The sequence below is a fragment of the Adiantum capillus-veneris genome, chromosome 25, assembly GCF_014529385.1.
Source record: "Adiantum capillus-veneris isolate H3 chromosome 25, ASM1452938v2, whole genome shotgun sequence".
In the NCBI taxonomy this organism is placed as follows: domain Eukaryota; kingdom Viridiplantae; phylum Streptophyta; class Polypodiopsida; order Polypodiales; family Pteridaceae; genus Adiantum; species Adiantum capillus-veneris.
The window spans coordinates 46,419,777-46,442,028 of record NC_140955.1 but is presented as its reverse complement, the minus strand read 5'-3'; the positions used below and the strand labels follow the sequence as shown (position 1 = coordinate 46,442,028).

Sequence of the window (22,252 nt, the reverse complement as noted above, 5' to 3'; positions counted from 1 at the left end):
ACTGAGAAATCAATAGCAACACATGAACATAAACTTCAAAATCATTGAACTTTAAGAGAGAGAGAGAGAGAGAGTTCTGCACCCAAAAGCATTGGCCCCAAAGATTAGCGCTCCTTTGGTATTTCTTTATCATTGATCATTGCAAAATACAACTCTTAGGGTCCTCTACTCTCAGACTATGCGTCCAGATGCTATGCAGAGTGAGGCCCTAGGGGCTCTTATAAAGAGTATAAGGAATGCCCAAAAGCAAAGCCCCAAAAAGCATCAGGTTCAAAAGCAGTATACCCTAAAAGCTCTGGTCCCCAAAAGCTAGCGCTAAAGCTGCCACGTCATCACCCCAATGCAAATTGTACAAAACCGTACATGGCACCAACAAAGCAAAATGCGAAAATCCACGCGGTCTGCCATGTTAGTATGTCAGTACGATTTACGGAAATTTCTCACAAAGTCCAAGTTTTTGTCTTTTAGGGTTTTGGGCAACACGGCCAGTGCTCGTAAGTTCTTCAAGTTGGTCGGTTCGATTTCTCTTGTTCACTCAACCATTTCTCTTTCAGTCGTTCATGCCACATCATCACTTTGTGCATTCCCCCCTCTCGAAAGAATTGTAATCGCCCTCAATTACGGTTGCAAAAACAGCCAAAGGATAGAAACTTTCTTCAGTTGACACTGACTCTATGTACTGCAGTCGACTCCACTGATCCAGCACTTCTACAAAGACATCAGTCAGTGATCAATCACTTTTCTGTCGAGGGTCTCAATAACCATTTAGCAATCACATCCAGACCACACTGATCTTTTCACAGATGTCTTGATCTACTAAATCTTGTTACTATCAGATTCATATCTTTTCATTTCACATTTCAATCAAGCAAACCATGCCTATGACCATCCGCACAAGACATTACATCCATATAGCATGCAATCCACAAATCACACACTTAGTTCACACGGAACATTGTGTTTCAATCATTCAATCTAGCCATCTCATTCCGTCTAAAACTCTTGATGCACCAAGATCTCTGTGTAGCCATCTCATCCTTCCGGAACTCTTGACGCACTTGCAACAATATCCAGTCATCTCATGCAGATAGACATCTTGATGTTCTAGAATTTCATTCACTTAGGCATCACATCTAGAATTCACCGATCTTTAACATTTGTCGAGATGCACTAAGTTCAAATCACATTCATTCTTCATTCACTTAGCCATCACATCCAGATCTCATCGATCTCTAACAGATGTCTAAATGCACATATTGTCAAGTTTGTGTCTTTGTCCTTCTATGGTTATTAGCAGCCTCTGCTTCGTAGGTTTGTAGTAGTATTCATTTTTCGATTTTGTATTTAGCTTACGTTAGGACTTGAGAATTTGTTCCTTTAGAAGTTGTTGTGTGAAGTTGTTTTGTGCATGTCTTTTCTAAAAACATTTTTAAGTTAATCATATTTTGTTTTATCTAGTTTTGTTTCGTAGCAAAGCGATTTGACAAGCTGTATGTTGTCTGGGAGCTTTAGTGTCTGGCCTGTAAGGTGACTGAAAAAAGATTTTCCTACAGACAATATAAGAATTCGTGTTGACAACGCTCCTTTGTGTACTATTGGAGCCAATGTTTTCTCCTTGGGAAAAGGGTGCTTTCGCATGTAGTTTGAGTCTTTCAATCATGTAGATATAGTTCTTGCACATTGCTCTAGTGGTGTTACCAGGGCCATTTTTTCATATGTAAGGATCGAGTTAGGGCATGGATTTCTCTAGCATGGCATTAACACTTAAATTCAGGGTATGTGGGCTTCTTTGGGAGTTTCTGGTCTGCAGCCAGTAAATTGGAAGGAGTCTGGTCATGTATGTGGTAGGGTTGACATACTTCCAGATGAAGACCGTACCTCCACCAACAGGGTGATTCTACACTAGTCTTTGGAGGCTTGGTGAAGAGTCCTTGTTTCATTTCTCTACCTACTATGTATGGTAGATAGTTCAAATTTGAGGAGGAGGTCAGATCGGAGGAGTCTTTTGGTGGCTCGCCAGCTAGACGAAGATGAGAGATAGAGAAGGCTCAACGAAGCAGTCAAAGAAAGGATGCACACTTCTTGAGTTACGTAGACTTAAGTTGACCTCCTACTGATGTTCTTCTATATTAACAAGGCCATCTCCTCCTCCTCCAATCTTGGATCCCATTGCAGAATCTTTAGATAGCATGTTATTTCAGTTTTGTGAGGTATCAATAGCAGTAAGTCCATGACTAGATGTGCAACATTTTCTCTCTTTGGATCATTCTCGAAAATATTACCTGCGTGGATGTTCCTTGACTGAAATGGGTGTACAGCTGAAGAGCTGCACCTCCTACCATTATCGAGCACCACCTTAGTGTTAAAACACGCCAGATGTTAAACGTCACATAGAATCAGAAATCACACTGACACAAATTCTCCTTCTTGCTTGTGTATGTTAATACTGAATTATTTACTTCTTAAAGATTGGACATAGAGATGGATCTCTTGAATAGATAGGCAGACCTAATAGAGAGAGATCTGGCATAGAGATGCTGAATCTGAGAGAGAGAGAGAGAGAGAGAGAGAGAGAGAGAGAGAGAGATTAGATTTGACAGAGAATGCTCTATTGATGACTAATGAGGGAGTGTAATGTAGCTGCTTCATATACGGATTTTTTCTTTTCCCTCTCCTCTAAATCAGCTATTTTTATTTGACAAGCGGCTCAAGGCTAAGCTGAGACACACTTTTCTGGAACAGTGTGAATCTGCTCCAAAGACTTGGGCTCAGTTTAAGATTGCTTTTGCCAAAAATGGTCTCACTGGCGCTTTTGAATCGAAGATTCTCTCAACTTGGAATCTACTGATGTTGTATCGTATTGAAACTCTTGACGACTACGATCAAAATTTTTGGATGCGACAATGTTCGTGGCAGATCAATGCGAGAAATACTTGGCTAGGGGAGGTATCGCTTGCCATGTTTCCATCAAAGTTCCCACAATGCGTTGGAGCTATGTAGTGGCTGGCTACTGATGTCACGTGCACATCTAACCCTTTGTACATGTGGACAAGTTGTAATTCTTATTTCTAGGATATAGGATAGCTTAGGAAGTGTTTTGGCACCCTTATGAGCCTGTACGCAGGATGTGCATGTCGGGGCACTTTAGAGTAGCTGCATATCCTCTGATTGCCCATGATCATGACCAATGTCTGCTAGGTGTAGGCACTGGGGAGTTTTCCCATACATCACCATTAGTACCAAGCCTAGGTAATAATTGCATACGAAGCACCTTTTATTAGTAGTTCTTCAACTTATCAAGAAATGACATATCGGCATCATTTAATAAAGTCGTGGGTGCTCAATCTGATGCTGCTTGACCCAGACTTTTCCACCTATATAGGAGACCCTAGGGGTCACCTCTCCAAACATCCAATACCCGAAACACAAGCACCTTCAACGTTTTTCAGCCGTCAGCCCATCGCCATCTTCATTAGCAGAATCAGTCCAACGTTTTTAGTTTCAGCCCTAGCCTCATCGTTAGATTGTAGTCCCAAGTAGATCAACCCAAGCGTTTTCAGTTTCGGTCTTTAGCCTCACAGATCCAAGCATCTACAGCAAGATCCCATCAACATCTCAACATCTGAGACCATTGTATCAACATTTGTGCAATCTAAAGCAAATACCTCTCTAGTGATAGAGCGGGGGGCCTTTGAGGGGGGTTTGGGACCCCATCTAGTGTTAGTCTTCTCTTCTCTCTCTTTCTCTATCACTCATAGAACCTTCACTGTTAATATCATTCTCTCTTCTCTCTCTAGTCTTTGCACATCTCTCATGAAGTAAAAGGAACTCTCTCATGAAGTAAAAGGAATGTCACAAAGTGATGACGTGGCAAGTCCCTAGCAGTTAAAAATGACTATAAGTTGTCCTAACTTATGGTCGGGCCCAAGGGACGCAAGGCTTATGTTATTGCCCAGGAAGTGTTGACGTGGCAGCTATACGGACGCCGCAAAACGTGCTGACTGTTGATGTGGCAGAGTGTACCGAATTCCGCGATTTGCTTTGCAGCTTTAGGGCAGCGGCAACTTTTGGGAGAGATGCTTTTGAGTTGAAGCTTTTTCATGTACTACTTTTGAGAGGCCATGGGCTGTTAAATATGTGCCTAGGGCCACTCTTTCTCTCAGTTTTGCTGACGAGCAGCTGAGCAGAGAGGACTCTCGAACTCTGTAACTTTGCTCAAGCATTAACATGAAAATAAATTCCAAAAGGGGCACCAGACTTTGTGGCCAATACCTCTATGCACGGAACTATGATAAAAGTTGTGAAGTATTTTTAAGTGATTCTCTCGTGTGTTGTGCGAGATTCCCGACTTGAGGTGTCCAAAGTCTGCTACAGTGGTATCAGAGCTCAATCAATTTTTCCTTCCGGGAAAATCCGATCCCTTTTACCGCGGCACACATGGATTCAGGTGACAAGTCCCGCAAGAATCAGTTGAACCCACATGACAATTCTGGATTGGGTGAGCATGGAAAATTCTAATGGACAACTAGACAAAGAGTACGGACCACGACGGCCTACAGAGTATGAATGAATGGAAATGCAGTGTCAACAGCAAGTTGATGCTTGTGCGAAATAGATGCTCTTGTATTCGAAGGATCCCCAGTACATGAAATTTTTGACCTTGCACCCGATTGATGAGATGCATTCTTGATGGCGTACGGCCATCGATTCACCCTTACAGTCCGCATTGAAGAAAGCTTCTATTCCACGGATGTTCACCGAAGATGAACACGGCGACGTTGTCGAACGACGAGTCACCCAACCCTCCAGGTACGTGGCCATTGAGATGTGGGCTCACATCCCTGATTCCATACTGCTGGTTCCATCTCTGTGCCAGACTTTGTAGGATACTTGGTCGATTGGTGTACTCATCTATGCAGACCCAGGAGCATGGCTTGCTTCGTGAATCTTTGCATCTTCTGAGGCATGCCGCCCTACCTACATACATACATATACACATCTATATCCACACACACACACACACACACACACACAGACACACACACATGTATATGTATGTATATAGATGTATATATGTGTGTGCGTGCGTGCGTGCATGTGACATGGTACCAAAGGTGCAGAATCTGCAACCACATTTGCTTTTTATAATCTCCTCAACAGTGCTGATGGCCTTCCCCCTTGTGCTGCTGCTTCTTTCTGTTTTGACGATTTTCCATCTGGCGGTTTCACGTTCTCCAGTGGTGTTTTGTGGCTGGATAGCAGTGGATCTCTCTGCCTCTTTTAGCGCTTGGCATCTTGACTCTTGTTATCTCAAGAAATGGTGTCTCTGTGTGATTAGATAGCTGTTGGCTGCTGTGACTTGACCAATCTTGGCACATCCTATTGCATTCCTTTGTTGCAGTGTCCACGTTCCACTGCCCCTTGGGTGAGGTGATTATCTTTAAGGGACCAAGCTCTCACTGTTTTATCCGTCTTTGGGTAGAGAGAGGGGCAAGGTAGAGGGGATTAACATATGTATTCCTGATGACATAAGATGTCCTTTGGGATGGAGCTGTCTGAACCTTTTTGCATTTTAATGATCTGCTCCTAGAAAACAACAGGTATGGCCGCTGAAAAAGTCTCACGGTATTCCATATAATGTCATGAAATGGCTCAACTAAGCTTGATGATTAGGACACTCGTTAAGTTGCTTAATAGAACATTATTTTGTTCTTCTTGTTTTCGTTTTGCAGCATTATTTTGAAACATTTCTTGACTTCGTACAGGGAATTGGTAGGTATCAATCTGAACGCCCTGAGGAGGTTCAATGGGATACTCCAAGGACGCTGCGGATGGTAGCTGCAGGGTTCTTCATGTCCGGTCCCACACTGCATGTCTGGTTCAACTTTGTGTCAAAACTTATTCCAACACGAGACTTGTTTAGTACTTTCAAGAAGATGGCAATGGGGCAGCTGATCTATGGACCAATCTTCACAGTGGTTTTTTTCTCTCTAAATGCATTTGTGCAAGGTACGTGTTGGGTGAGCTTGTTCAAGAAGAATTTGGCTAGAAGCCTTAATCAAGCACATTCTATGCAGTATTTTACGCTATTAAATTTTGTGTATAATCTCTCTCTCTCTCTCTCTCTCTCTAATTTTATGTTGACAAGACGTACAAATATATCACATATTTTTAGCCTCTTTCACAAGCATGCAGTTACTGTTGCATGTAGTTGACACTAGGTTATGCATCTTTCAATTCTTCTTTTTAGGTAAAGTGCTCTTTGTGCAAGCTTTGCCTAGTGAGGACTTACAATCGTATTTTGTATGATTCGCATCTTATGTAGGTTTATATGTAGGTGGTGGTACTTTGGAAGTGACAGGTAGACATTCTTCTGAAGGCATGTGCTTGAAGATGCCTCTCAGGAATTGAGAAGCATCTCCAGAGCTCTCACATGAAGAGGTAACAAGGGGATTATGAGAAAGGGAAGGAGGAAGAGGAGTAGATTTGAGAAGAGAAGAGAGATAGCAGGGTAACCGGAGGATTAAGAGAACCCAAATAGTTGTGCAAAGCCTCCTTTGATCATTCGTCGGGTTTCTCTTTTGTTGCTCGGCCAGATACACCAATTGTCGAACCATGTATTGAGCATTGGTTTCCTCTTGCTCGGCGAGATACACCAATTGTCGAACCATGTATTGAGCATTGGTTTCCTCTGGATGCTTTTGGATGGAAGAACTCCGTGGATTTCCGCCTCTCGTTTTGACCTCCATGTTCTCTGTCCATGTTGTTAGGATCGTGCTTTGATTTGCAAAGGGCAAGGAAGTAGCCATAGCTTTTATACCACTGAAATCACTTCCGGCAAGTGATCTAAAAAAAGACAGAGAAACTACAATCTACAATTCTTGGGAACACTTTATTATTACTTCAAACAACTTGAATAACTGAATCGGAACAAAGAGTGGAGAGAGAGAGAGAGAGAGAGAGAGAGAGAGAGAGAGAGAGAGAGAGAGAGAGAGAGAGAGATGTTTTATTAACGTCTTCAAAAGGCCAAAATGATCTATGAGACAACCTGGTGAATCTACTACAATGTCTGGGTACCTAGAATAAAAAATGTACTGAAAAAAGTACTATAAAATCCTAACTGCTGAAGGTGAGCTAAGCAGCTAGCTGGGACTGTATAGTCTATGAGTAGGGGTGGATGTAGTGAGTGATACAAAAGCTGATACGAGGGCTGACATAAAAGCTGATACAAGGGCTGACATAAGAGCTGATACAAAAAAAAGGGGGCAAGATATGTAATCCTCATCTGGATCACAGGATATCCATCATCGGTCGCTGGCATATCTCATCAATCTCCTCCATGGTAGTAATCTGACCGGGGGTCGTGCATGCCGGGCCAGGATGATCCGAATCCTCTGATGTAGCCTCCGTCGGTGATGTGTAGTTCTCTGCAGTCATGGGCGTCTAGATCTCCCTTGCTTGGTTGCACGATCAATCAACGTGCCTCTGATGTGAGGAGCGTGTGAGCTCTGCTGTGGTATCTGCTCCTCCGTCTGCTTGGTATATGCTCTAAAGAAGTCTATGATCGGTCTCTGAGATTGGCTAGCCTCTCCCCTCATCAGGCTCTCTCTGTGTCGGTGCAGTTCGAGTAGAAACAATCTCAAACATCTCTGGTCCCCATACCTCATGACTTTAGAAAGTGGTCCAAAGCCCTCTCTAAATAGACAATGAAAGCGACTTCGTATCTCATAGTATAGTGGCAGTGGCATATGTAGTGCAACTTTGTCTCAGGCTTCTTATGGCATAGGAGACATGTCTTGGCCTTTGCTCGTACTCCTCTATATCTCTCTCTCAAATTGAACTCTCCTCTTACAAGGAGTCCGAGGGCTGAAATCTGAGAGTTGGTGCTCAAGTAGTCACGCAACACCAATCTGTATGTGTCGTATGTCTCAAGTGAAGGGAAAGTGCTACCTTTATAGCTTATGTGAGGCAACAGGAATAGGAAACATCAAGAAAAGCTAGCGCCCAGATTTCTGGCCGCCTCTCCCTCTTTTTAGGGAAATTGCCCAAAAAAAAGCAATTGATTCCATATTTTTGGGGACGCCAAATTTTATCCTCAATATACTCGAGATTTGGGATACTATTCCCATGCTCCATCTTGAATGTCAAAATCGATTGACTTGAAAGCCTTTGGTTCCTAATCTTAGGGCAAAAACCGTAGTCTCATATGTTCCTTGCTTTGAATCCTTGAGAGAGCCGATGCTCTCAATTCTAGAAAACGATTTCTAGTCTCGAGGGGTGGCAACCCTAAAGTTCTATTCCAACTCTACTCTCAGAGTCCTCTCTGGTACAAATCATAGCACCTACCCTTTCATGGACACGAAGTCTCCCTTGGGGAATTTCTATTGTCAATTTGTAGAGTGACTCCCTGACAGTTGAACTCTATGGATTATTCAATATGTAAAAGGAGTACCGAAAGGGGCAATCTGCCAGAACTAACCCCAAGGCTCTTATTGAATGGCACTAAGACCCAAAGCAATAGATACAAAAGTTGATACCCGAAAGCTGCGACAGTTAAAAGTAGGTCATCCCCAAAAGCTGAAAGTCAATTGCTTTAATAAATTGACGCCAAAAAGCCTTGCCACATCATCATCAAACGGAAGGGCCATGTCAACACCATACGCCTGGGATTTTTGGGAAGAATTCTCTCTTTCTTTTTTTATCGTGTGTCAACCACAACATCACTTTGTCCCCCCCCCCCCAAAACCCCTTTAGAAAAGTAATCACCCTCCATTACACTTGCAAAACATATATTGAACAAAATAGATCAGTAGACATTGACTCTATGCTCAAACCATGCACTGACACAAGGCATTGAACAATCACAATCACATTCACATTCACTTCATTATCCCCGTCAAGATGTGAGACACGAATTGTGATTATTAGGACTTATTTAGCAATCACATTGAGATCGTGCTGATCTCTAACGGTTATCTTGATGCACTAAATGTTTTCATCTTGTCAAGGTTGATAGACGTTAAATACGATATGTAAAGTATGAGAAGTAACATTGTATGATAGTGGACCTCAAGTTCGAACTATAAATTGTGACTTTGGGGGGTGATTATATGTGTGTGCACACTGCAGTGGAATGCCTATGTAAAGTGCAAATATCTATGTAATATTATAAATCAATTTATGACATAGGCTTGTTCGTATGTGCTCATGCCACACTAAGCTTACTTGTGGGAATAGTAAATACAAAGAAGAGAGTGTCGCCATGATATGATTCACACTTCCATAGTATAAGAAATCAGATAGCGTTAATGTTTTATGTAAATGAGGTTCCAACAGGTCTTTTCGTAAAGAGAGAATCAGAGCATGGCGGAGAGAGAGAAGAAGGAGAAGAAGAAGAAGAAGAAGAGAATTTTAACATCGTAGGAACTATCCCAAGAGACCTTAAAGATCTATCTGACGAGAGAGAGAGAGAGAGAGAGAGAGAGAGAGAGAGAGAGAGAGAGAGAGAGAGAGAGAGAGAGAGATGAGGCTGTTCCACCCGATTGGCACGCCCTCATTGGAAGACAAACTCTTTTACCTTCTCATCATGGATGGGTATACTTCGATTCTCACTTGGGAGACTCGATTGTTTCTCAGCAAGGGACTTTCGTCTTGAGCATTGTGGAGACTGGCCATCATGGAACGTCTCATCAGACTGGAGTTTCAGGGTGAGGTTTCACCTGATTAGTAGTTGACTACCCACATTGGCAGCTTGTTAGAGTGGTAGGCTCTTTCTAGAGGTGGTCATGTGTTGACCTTGTTTTCACTACTGAAAAGGCACCACTTTAGAAACTATGGATTTGGTAGGAAAAGCTACTTGTTCAGTTTGGGATGAGATCCTAGTAAGTGGCAGTGGCCTTCGTTGAGCGATGATGCAGCTCCTCTATCCTCTTTTGAGTACTCTGTCTCCCTTGGGAGGAGGCTGCTTTTGTAGATTTGGTACTCTCCCCACCGTCCACGCCAGTCAAAGGTATGGTAGGATCAATGCATCCTCCCCAGAGATAGTTTTGGTCATGCATCTAGACCCTCCGGAGCAGCGGCAAGATATGTTTTTTCATGTGGATGATAGCACATGCAGGATTGCCCGAAGCTCCTGGGACTATTAGGGATAAAAAAAAGGGTCAAAACCCTAAATCTGCAAAAAAAACAACAGGCTGTATTTCTTTCTTTGGGCCCTGTTTTGCGTGCCGGTCGCATCCGTACCAAGCCCTCGAGCTCCGCACCTGTAGGGCTACTTGCCCTTTGATTTGGACGAGATTTCTTGCGTAAAATCTCTGCGAATCAACCTGTACGTGCGGGGGATCAGCAATTAGCTAATCCAGTACGTGTGCAAGAGGTTCTTACCTCGGCAATCGCGCATAAACCCACACAATTGTACATACAGATGAGTAGCCCTTGAGCTGGGCATTGCGTTTCTGTATTCAAAAGGGGAGAGGTGTGCACGAGAGCGGAATCATCGTGCTACATAGAACAAGGGAGAAGGCTAGCTTTCTATTGAAGTGGTAAAACCTGCACCCACTACTCACACACACATTGTAGGCTTCACAATGAAGAAGAAGGGAGCCAAAATCAGCCCTCTCACAAAATTGGGCGTCCCCAGCTGCTGTGACCATGTGTCCAGTTTGCCCCTTTTGAGTTAATTTCCTAGTACCCACCAACTCATAAAGTGTCGCGTGGGGCCTAAATGACTTTGAACTCAGCGTAGCCAACCTTTTACTACTCGGATTCCAGTGCCGATCGGTCCAACCAACTCGTGGCGACCTGGCCTTCATTGCTGCGCGTGAAACTCCTGGCATCGGCCGTTTCACGTTGGCCATACAATGTCTGGCCATTTGTGACTTCAAAAGAGGGTTCCAAAAATCAAATAAAAAGCAAGGGAAAGAAACTAGCAACTAATGTTAGTGGTCGTCACAGCCTCGTGTCATACCCCCCTCTTGAAATCGCAAATGTCTCGATGGCATGCTAGATAAGCATGCCATAGATGATTTAGTGTGTTTAGCACCCTTTTATCATCACATATATTCACAAGAAAGGGCATAAACATAGATACAAATGACTTAATGAAACCTCATACGTTTGTCATTTTTGTTTACGATAGACGTGAGCATTGTACCTTTAACACTTGTTGAGCAATGTACACTTATATTGCATTGATCAGTATGTACATATGATGTGCTAGCTCCATCATCACCCCTCTTTTGAACACAGGGCATACGTAGGTTGTAATTCAAAGGCTTCAAGGTAAAGCTGCAATACATTCGGTGACTCTAGCAGTTCATTTTCTTCCCTCCACTTTGCATCCCATAAGTGGATAGTCCTTGAACTTCACCAAATAACGTCGTGCAACTTTTCCCTCAACTTTTCTCTCCTTACGTGCCAAAATCTGCTGAGGTACTCGAGTTCCTCAACTTTTGGTCGATCTTCATCTGGCATATCTTTTGGCACATCACCCATAAAAGGGTCTTAGAAGACTCACGTGAAACGCATTATGAATCTTCCAACTGTCAAGCAATTTCAGCCTATAAGCAACATCACTGATCTTGTCAAGTACTTGAAAAGGCCCATAGTAACGCATGCTGAGCTTAGGAAATAACCTTTCCTTGCCCTTCATCTTCTTTAACCTTGCCTTTTCAAACCGCAAAAGAACCCAATCACTAGGTGAAAACAACAGTTCACTTCGGTGACGATCAGCCACTCGCACATTGTTCACAATGAGTTAAAAATCAGCCTCCACTCAATTTTGGGCGCCTCCTCTTTGATGAGACTTCTAGAACTTGAGAGTTGACCTGCAGGTTGCTCTCCTATTGCCATGTGTCTAGTTTGCCCATTTGGTTTAATTTTCCTGGTGCCTACCAACTTAAAGTCCTGCGGATGGGCCTAAATGACTGTAATTGAGCCTAGCCACCCTTTTACTACTAAGATTTCACTGCCGATTAGCCCAACCATCTTGTGGTGACCTAGCCTTCGGCCGTTTCACATTGGCCATACATGGTCCATTCATTTGTGACTTCAAAAAGAGGGTCCCAAAAATCAAATAAAAATCAAGGGAATGAAACGAACAAATAAAGTTAGTGATTGTCATAGCCTCGGGACAGACGTCCTGAACGCAGTCTTGTATACATCTCGAGGAGCCATCCTGATCTGATGATAGCTGCATTCTGCTAAAACATGTAGATCCTTGTAGCTTGTCCAGTATATCATCGATCTTGGGTGTTCCTGATGGTGATTCTGTTGGGAGCTCTGTAGTCAATGCACATTCTCCAGGGTCCATCTTTCTTCAGTACCAACAACACTAGCAAACAGTAAAGTGATGTATTGGGTTGAATTAGACCCTTCTCTAGAAGTTTTTTTACTTGGTTCTTAATTTCCTCAATCTAGGCTCTGCTAACTTGGTAAGGTGGCCGGTTCGGTGGTGTGTTCTTAAATCAATCGTGTGATCTTCAGGTCTTTGAGGAGGTAACTCTCTCAGTAAGCCTTCAGAAAAGCAATCGGCTTGAGCTTGCAGAAAATCTTGTCGTTTCTTCTCAAGGTTGGACAAATTTCATGTTTTATTGTCATTCAACTCATTCAAGTAGATCGAGTAAACAAACACATTGGATTTCATTAATTTCGAAATGGACGAAGCCGGTACAAGTTGGATAGACTCGCCCTTTATTTTACATCAAGAACTATATCTCTATCCTCTTCATTCTTTAATGTTGCTTTCCTCGCCCTGTGGTCGACTACAACGGCGTTCTTATGCAACCAGGGGATTTCCAAAAGGGCGTCACACCCTTCGAAAGCCATGATATAAAAGTCTTCGTGCCCTACATACCGCTGACAATGCAACCAAAGTTTGCCTCTGACAATTGTAATGGCAACATCCCGTCCCGATGCCGCTAGAACTGCTTCAGCCGGTAGTCCCATTTCTTTTGGCGCACTTCCAAGTCGAGCCACTAATTCGGTCGAGATGAGTTGGCCTTGGATCTGTTGGGTTAAAGGCCTAAATAACCCCTCTTTGTACATTTTTATACTTTGTTCAGGTTCACATTGAACCTTTTTTAAATTCACTTATAATAAAAGTGGGAAAGCCCAAAAACTCACTAATTGAGTTTTCACCAAATCGTACGAGCTCTCTCTCTCTCTCTCTCTCTCTCTCTCTCTCTCTCTCTCTCTCTGTGATTTCGATCCCTAGCGCTTCTTCTCTGTTGCACTGTGCCTCTTGCTTCTTGCCCCAATCCTGCACTACATCGCGACGCGCACATACCGGTACCCTTTGTTTCGCGCTTTCAACTGGTATCAGAGCCCTAGGGTTTCAAAACAGCCCTGTGCAGTCTGTTGGGCAGCAAGTCAAATTTTCTCTCCTGCGATCGATTTCGCTTCCATCGTGAAGCCCATTGCTTCCAGGGTCGTAAAGGTCACCAAAATTGCCAAAACAGCCAAAAACATACTGTTTTTAGGTCAAAACAGGTGATTTTCAACTAGTATAGAGTCCTAGGGTTTCAAAAGCAAGTCAAATTTTCTCTCCCGCGATCGATTTCGCTTCCATCGTGAAGCCCTTGCTTCCGGGGTCGAAAAGGTTAACAGAACTGCCAAAACAGCCCAAAACATGCTGTTTTTAGGTCAAAACAGATGATTTACAGGTTATTACAGGTCAAAACAGCAATACGCAGGTGTACCAAAGTTGTGGGATCACATGTATTGATGTTTGTCGCGACAAATTGAGTGAAAAGCTGAGTACAGGTGCTTGAAATTGCACATTTCAGCTGATAATTCAGATTTGGACTCTTTCATGTAAAGAAACTGCGGCTCTTTGTATGCAAAGTCTTGTGGTTGCTACTATTTGCTGAAATTTCAGCCTATTGCATCTCTCTTGTATACACACTTGTGGTTGAATTAAGATGGCTTCTTCCTCTTCCGCATCTGACACTAAAAGTTTGACGGAAATCAAATGGTTTGATGGTCAAGGCTTTGATCTTTGGCAAGAACGCATGCAAGGTATCCTTTAAAAAAAAAAAGTGAAGATGCATTGGAACAGAATAAGCCAACAGGCTTGTCTGACGAAGAGTGGGCCAGGTTAAATAAGAAGGCTATGGCCTACATCAAAATGGCTATCAATGATGACATTTTGACGGACATCAAGCATTTGGACTCTGCTTATGCAATATGACAAAAGCTAAAGTCCAATTATGAGAACACCACGCCTGTGAACCAGGTGCATTTGATGCGAAAGTTGGTGAATATGTAGCTTGATTACTCGAAGTCAGCTTCTGAGCATTTGAGTGCTTTTACAGGTTTGTTGAGTCAGTTGCAAGAGAGTGGGCTTCAACAATTTGATGATAAGATGAAAGCTATTTTCTTGCTTATGACATTGCCAGATACTTAGGAAACATTGGTTGTCTCCTTAAGTAACAGTCCCACCTTCACGTATGACGGTGTGAGAGGGTCTATTCTCAATGAAGAGATTAGACGCAGGGGAAGGTGGCAGTTCTGCCTACATTGCAAGACGTAGAAATCAAAAGCGTGATGCAGGCAACAGGACTCAAAATAGAAGTAAGAGCAAGACAAAGGATAAGGATGTTACTTGTTATCAATGTGGCAGAAAGGGTCACAAGAAACCTGATTGCAGGTATTTCAAGAAAGAGTAGGAAAGGAAGAAGGAAACTTAAGATAAGAAGAAGAAAGATGAGAAGAAAGGGAAAAAATCAGCAGGTGATCCTCCAAGGATGCTGAGAATGTAAATGTATCCTCTAGTGTGGTCATTGAGGAGTTGTCAGACGTTGAGGAAATCTTGGTTGCGGCTTCATGCCCCTCAGATTTGGTGATAGCTAATGCATAAGACATGTTTATCTCGAAGAAAGATGTCATTGATGCATTGCTTAGTGCTAATGATGACCTATCTCAGTCTTGGACTTTCCATGTGACTCCATCTTTGGAGTGTTTTGCTACATATGCTGTAGGCAATTATGGCAAGGTGTATCTTGGTGATAATTTTGCTTGCAACATTGAGGGAATGGGTACCATGCGTTTGTCTCTTAACAATGGTCAAGAGCTTGTGTTGAATGATGTCAAGTTTGTACCAGGCATTAAGAAAAGTTTGCTATCTGTTGGCCAGTTAGATGCACATGGTTATACTACCGTCTTTGCTGGGGGTTCATGGAAAGTTGCTTAAGGGCTCTATGCTTGTTGCAAAAGGGTCTAAAAGAGGTACTTTGTACTATCTTCGATGCAAAGCTTTGCCTGGCAAGTTCCTTGCTGTTGCTGAAGTTGCTTCACACACGGAATTGTGGCATAAGAGACTTGGCCATATGAGCCAAAAGGGTATTGATGTGCTTTCCTTTTTGAAGAGGGTTGATGTAAAAGGCAAAAACTTGGATTTTTGTAACGATTGTCTTTATGGAAGCAAAAGAAATCTTCTTATTACTCTGGTGTCTCTCACAAAGCTAATCCTCTTGATCTTATTCACTCCGATGTATGCACTATGCCTGTTAAGTCTTTTGGTGGTGCATTGTATTTTGTTACATTCATTGATGACTGTACTAGGAAAGGATGGGTGCATTTGTTGAAAAGTAAAAGTGATACTTTTAATGCTTTTAAGAAGTTTCATGCTTTTGTCACTATGCAAAAGAGTACTAAGCTTAAATGTCTCAGATCTGAAAATGGAGGAGAGTATGTATTTGCTGAATTTCAACGTTTTTGTGATGAAAATGGGATCAAAAGGGAGTTGACAGCCTCTTATAATCCGTCTTCTAATGGTGTGGCTGAGAGGTACAACTGTGTTTTATGTGAGAGAGTGCGTTGCATGTTGTCCACCGCTAATCTTTCCCAAGAGTTTTGGGGGGAGGTATTGAAAACTGCAGTTCATCTTTGCAATCGCTCTCCTAATAGTACGTTGAAAAATGACATTCAAGAGGAGGTTTGGTCTGGCAAACCTGCCTCTTATGATCAGTTGAGAGTATTTGGCTGCGAAGCTTTCGTTCATGTACGCAATGACTTGAGAACAAAGCTTGATATGAAGTCCATTAAGGGAGTCTTCTTAGGTTATGTGGAAGAAGGTGAAATGGGTTATAGAGTGTGGTTACCACAGTTTAGAAAGGTAATGCGCAGCCGAGATGTAGTGTTCAATGAGGCAAAATTACTTAAGAATACTACAAAATCTGATGCTGATAAGAAAACAATCAGATTTTAGCCTTCCGTGCCACCCATTGATGTTGAAAAAGAGCCTCATGATGCATTACTGCAAGCTGAAATCGATAATCAGCCGGTTAATCTTGAGCCAGAAGAGGTAGGACATGATATTGATGCTCCTAATGAGAATGGATAGCCACCTGAATTGGCTGAAAATGATTTTCAGCAGCATGATAGTGCTGAAAGTAAGTTGCCTTATGATGTAGAACTGTTGCTTGAGAATGTAGATCATTGGGTACGCAGGTCAACTCGTTTGAGAAGGCAACCGCAGAGATTTAAACCCTCTTTGGATCATGTAATGTGGACAGATGAGGGTGAACCTCTTACTTATAAAGAGGCTAAGTCATGTGAGTCGAGCAGTAAGTGGGAGCTTGCAATGCAAGAGGAAATGAAATCCTTGTATGCAAATATACTTGGGATCTTGTGTAATTGTCTAAAGGGAAAAGGTATAGGCAAGATTGGTTGCAAAAGGATATGCACAGAAAGAAGGAATTGATTTTTAAGAAATCTATTCCTTTGTTGTAAAGCTTACAACTTTACGTGTCCTTTTTGCTCTCGTTGCGGTGCTTGATTTGGAATTGAATCAAATGGATGTAAAGACATTGTTTTTGCATGGTGACATTGAAGAGGACATAAACATGAAACAACCTGAACGTTTTGTAGTTCCTACACGCGAGGAACTTGTGTGCAAATTGAAAAGGGCTCTGTATAGTTTGAGACAATCATTACGGTAGTGGTATAAGAAGTTTGACACTTTTATGCTGTCTCAAGGCTTTAAACGCAGCCATGCAGATCATTGTTTGTATACGAAAAGGGATGAAGATGGTAGTCTCATCATACTTGTTCTCTATGTTGATGACATGCTACTTGCCGGGAAACATAAGACTACTCTTGAAGATCTGAAATGTAAGCTAAATTTATCATTTGCTATGAAGGATTTGGGTGATGCAGAGCATATTCTAGGCATGCGTATTAAAAGAGATAGAAAGCTGAAATTACTGTTTTAATCTCAAGAAAGGTACATTGCAAAAGTACTTGACAGATTTAATATGGTTGATTCTAAGCCTCTTGGAGTACCTTTACCTCCATACACTAAGCTTAGAAAAGCAGATTGCCCAAAGGATGAGGTGGCATTGAAAGCAATGAAAGGAATCCCTTATGCATCAGCTCGTGGTTCTCTTATGTATGCTATGGTTGCCACTCGTCCCGACATTGCTTATGCAGTGGGAGTTGTTAGTCGATACATGTCGAATCTTGGCAAAGCGCACTACGAAGCTGTCAAATGCATTTTGAGATATTTGAAAGGTACACAATCAAAGTGTATTTGTTAGGGCAAAAGTGACTTAAAGTTGCAGGGATATTGTGATGCAGTCATGGCAGGTGACATGGATACCAGAAAATCTACCAGTGGATATGTATTTGCTATTGCTGGTGGTGCAGTCTCTTAGTGTTCTAGGTTGCAGAAAATTGTGGCATTGAGTACTACTGAGGCTGAATATATTTCAGCCACAGAGGCTTCAAAGGAGGCCATTTGGTTGCGCAGACTTGCAAAAGAACTTGGCATGCCTGCTCATACTCCAGTGTTGGGTTGTGATAGCCAGAGTGCTATCTATTTAGCAAAAAATGCCATGTTTCATGCGCGTACCAAACACATAGATGTGCGGTACCACTTCATACGACAGGTATTGGAGGATGGTCTAGTCACTTTGACTAAGATCCATATCAGGATAACCTTGTAGATGTTCTCACCAAGAGTCTTGCTAAGGCTCAACATGAGCATTGCATACAGCTAGTGGGAGTTGGTTAACTTAAAGGCGTCATTATTGCCTTTAAGTGGGAGGTTGTTGGGTTAAAGGCCTAAATAACCCCTCTTTGTACATTTTTATATTTTGTCTAGGTTTAATGACGCCTTTAAGTGGGAGGTTGTTGGGTTAAAGGTCTAAATAACTCCTCTTTGTACATTTTTATATTTTGTCCAGGTTCACATTGAACCTGGACACATTTTTAAAAATCACTTATAATAAAAGTGGGAAAGCCCAAAAACTCACTAATTGAGTTTTCCCCAAATCGTACGAGCTCTCTCTCTCTCTCTCTCTCTCTCTCTCTCTCTCTCTCTCTGTTTTTGATCCCTAGCGCTTCTTCTCTGCTGCATTGTGTCTCCTGCTTTTTGTCCCAATCCTGCACTACATCGCGGCGTGCACCTACTTGTATCCTTTGCTTCGCGCTTTCAGGCTCCTCCATCAAAAGTAGATAAGGGCTTCTTGATCTCGTACTTTGCCCCACGCTCTGTAAAACTCCGTACTTTCATCCATTTGGACGCTTTGTTGGGGCACTTGGCAAGCACATTCTCTTGTTCTGCGCATCCGCAACATTTGCCCTCCTTGTAGAACTCGGCTCGCCGCTCTGCTGACAATCTAGGACCTAAAGGTTTCTTTTTCTGTTGTTTCCCCTTCTTTTTGTTTTATTCATTGTAACAGGGAATGGAGGGAACACAACCCAAACGCTCCGAAACGGCGTTCCGGACAAGTCCCGTTCCCGAAACGGAGATGGGAACGGAACGCCGTTCCGGAACGGGGTGTAACCGGAACGGTGTTCCGGAATGGGCAAAACATGAGGCGGAACGGCGAAACGGGCAAAAGTAGGCATTTAAGGGGAAAAAGGTGGGCTTTTGGGGACAGATTTGGGGTTGTTTGGGGAACATATTTGGTGTAGTTTGAGGACAGGTTAGGGGGCAGATTTGGGGGCAGTTTTGGGGTTGTTTAGGAGTTTATTTGTGACTAAGCTGAATGGAGGTAATTCAATCCTTACTTTAGGTTGACCTTTCCAGCCCCGTTCCCGTTTCGGCCCCCCCTCCTCCTTCCCGTTCCCGTCCCGTTCCGATTCCGGGTAACTATGGTTTTATTGGTCGGTTCTTGTGTCACCAGCGTGTGACTACTATCTATCCTTTTTGTTGATTTCTTTCTTATTATCTATTTACTTTCACTTTTTGGAAACACCCCTCGGGAAATCTAACTGCCCTGCATTGCATAGCTAGTGTGGAACTGTCCAGAGGGAGTCCAGGCCTGAGGGCAAGAGAGCACTAAGGTTGGACAAGGACTATGGTTAGCCAAGTGGGGTCATTGACTAGCCAAAGTGGAATCCTTTGCTACAGAGGCTACATTTCAGTTTTGGATGTGGCCGCAGTGTACAAAGAGGGTCGGATGACCTAGAAAGATACAATGGCAGCATCTCCTAAAATTTAGGGAACTGCTATTTTGGGACCTGAAAATGTCTTCGCGTCATTACGTGCAGTTTGACATGGGGATCATTTTGTTACTCTGTGACCAAGTCAACAGAGGCTGCAGGTGAGATATTTTTAGACCCGAGGGTCTAAAGCGGGAAAATGCACAAATGAGTGACACTTGGCACTCTGAGGCCAGTTTACTACTTATAGAGAAGGCAAAAACGTGATTTATAGCTGGGAGGCTCATTTTGCAAGTCTCTGTCACAGGTTAAGAGCTATGGAGTGCTTGCTTTCCCTCTTATGCACAGTGCGGTGCCAGGAGTGATGCCCTGCACGCTACGCACTGCCCTCTCTCTCCCCTTTGGCAGTATGTTATGCCCCTCTAGTGGGCTCTTCATTTGACCAATGTACAATTGTGTGGGTTCATGCGCGATTGCCGAGGCAAGAGCCTCTTGCACAGGTACTGGATTAGCTAGCGGCTAATCCCCCCGCAGGTACAGGTGAATTCGGAGAGGTTTCACGCCAGAAATCTCGTCCGATTCAAAGGGCAAGTAGCCCTACAGGTGCGGGAGCTCGAGGACTTGCTAGGGATGCGACCGGCACGCGAAACGGAGCCCGAAACAGTGAATTACAGCCTGCTGTGTATTTTTGCAGGTTTAGGGTTTTGGCCCTAAACGGACCCTAATACCCCCAGGAGGTTCGGGGACGCAAGGGGACCGCTGTACAGGCGATCTGGCGTATTTTCAGGGCTGAAAACAGAGAATTCAGCGTGCTGCAGATTCTCGCCAGGTTTTGCAAAGTGCCCGTATGCGTCGGGAAAGTCAGTCAATGCGTGGGAATACTGACCGTGAAAGGTTCTAGTACAGTTATGCTGCCGAAATCGGGCTGGAACAGTGGAAATTCAGCCGAGTTTGTGCGGGGCAGCTTGTAGGAACCACAGCGTTTATTCCCTCTTTTGAACAATAAAGAAATACCGAAAGGGGCGCCTAAGTTAGGGGCCAATCTGGTGTCTGTCTACTCATACAGGTGCAATCTAGCAGCCTGTATCCCTCTCCCCTTTGTTGTGTCTTGAAAGTACAGGTAAAATAGACGACTAATAATGGGTGAAAGCTAAATCAAGGTTTAAAGTAAAGTCTACCGCCCTTTTTGGATTGAACAGGCCGGTTTCATGGTTCCATCGACGGGATTAAATCACTTTTTTCCATAGAAGTGAGCCTTGGTCAGTTTTGGGCTTGAAGACACAGGGGATCATAGACCAGACACAGGGAATTGTAATTATGGCTGACAGACCAGATGATGTGACTGAAGAGGTTTCCTCTTCACAGGGTCAACAGACACATGAAGTGGGTGAGTCCTCAAGACCACCACAGACTGATGATGATATATTCAGGACCCAGTTGGCTACTGCTGTGGCTATGTTCACACAAGTAATGCAGAACCCAAGGTTTTTAGCCTTTCTGCAACCTCCTGTTCCGTCTCAGCAAGTTGGGTCACTGGATCATATTCAAAAGCCTGTTAAGGCTCGAGCACAGGTGATTCATACCGCACAGTCAATGGAAACACCTGTACACTTGACGGAGAACATGCAGTCTCCACAACCTATGCCTAAGGTGCAAGAACAGGTGGCTGAGATGCCAGTTTTTCAAGCTGTACCAATTCAGCCCGCCACCTTTCAACAACCTATAGCTGGTTCTAATGGGCAGGGAAGCAACTTACAGGCTATGCAACAGGTCTTCCCACCACCTTCAGTACACCCTGGCTATTTTGGAGGTGGATCGGTATTTCAGAGCATGGCTGGTCATGCACCTGGAAATCAGTTTTATACGCCAGGAACAGTGTTTGGGGGTGCTCAAACGATGATGCCTAACCCCATGTACAGTGTCATGGGTATGCAACCAGGGTTTCAAAGCACTCAGGGACAATTTGGGATGCCACAAGCAAATTTTGGTATGGCTGGAATTACAAATCAGCAGCCAAATATGGCATTTCCAGGTCAAGTTAATAGCGGCCAAGGAACACAGATGAACCCTAATAGTGTTCCCATGTTTCAGTCACTTCCATATGACAATTTAACGCCGCTGGAGAGGCCAACTCCGTACAAAGAAGGTGGCAAAGGTGTGTCATTCACGACCTTTACAGGGTTTGATGACAGGAAGAAGGCTCTTTCATTCCTCCAGCAGTTTGATAAGGCCTATGCAGGGGGAAACTTTACAGAGGCTTCAAAGGTCCGCAAGGCAGCCACTTTCTTGACAGGGAATGCGGGACAATGGTGGACAACTTTATTGCTTCAAGGGCAAGCTCCGTCCACATGGATTTACTTCAAGCAGATTTTTGCAGCAGCATGGTTATCTGATGATTTCGAAGCAGATGTCATGACAGAATGGCACCAGCTTAATGCTGCCACTTGCAGAAATCTGGATGATTACAATCGGAAGTTTTGGAAAGCTCTACTTCCAGTAACTTCCTATAGGTTTGTGCCATTGACAGAACAGATTGAAAAATACTGTTGTGGCCTACCCAAAGGATTGAGAAAATACTGCACAAAGACCAAAGTCACTACTTTGACGCAGCTCATCGAGGTAGCAAACACTGGCAATGGTTTGCTCAAGGGAGAAGATTGTGAATTTAACACTGGCGTCAAGGCAGGATCAGGCAAGAAAAATTCAGCCAAGAAGCACGTTCCCAATGAGGCTCCTAAAGGGACTCAGGAGTCAGCCAACGCAGGGAAAGACAAAGCTACGGCTGAATCAGAAAAAGGACCAGCAAAGAAATGGAAAAGACGTTTTCCTCGCAAGTCAGAAGAGCAAAAGAAGGTCCTGAGGA

General features: G+C 43.4%; 1 protein-coding gene across 1 annotated transcript in view; it reads left to right on the top strand.

The window, feature by feature from the left end:
* Nucleotides 1–22,252, top strand: part of LOC147424818 (uncharacterized) — a 71,596-nt gene that overhangs the window by 9,811 nt on the left and 39,533 nt on the right. The window contains exon 2 of the mRNA XM_086499734.1: nucleotides 5,766–6,009. Coding sequence (XP_086355860.1) covers nucleotides 5,766–6,009 — 244 coding nt within the window. The remainder of the gene's footprint in view (nucleotides 1–5,765; nucleotides 6,010–22,252) is intronic.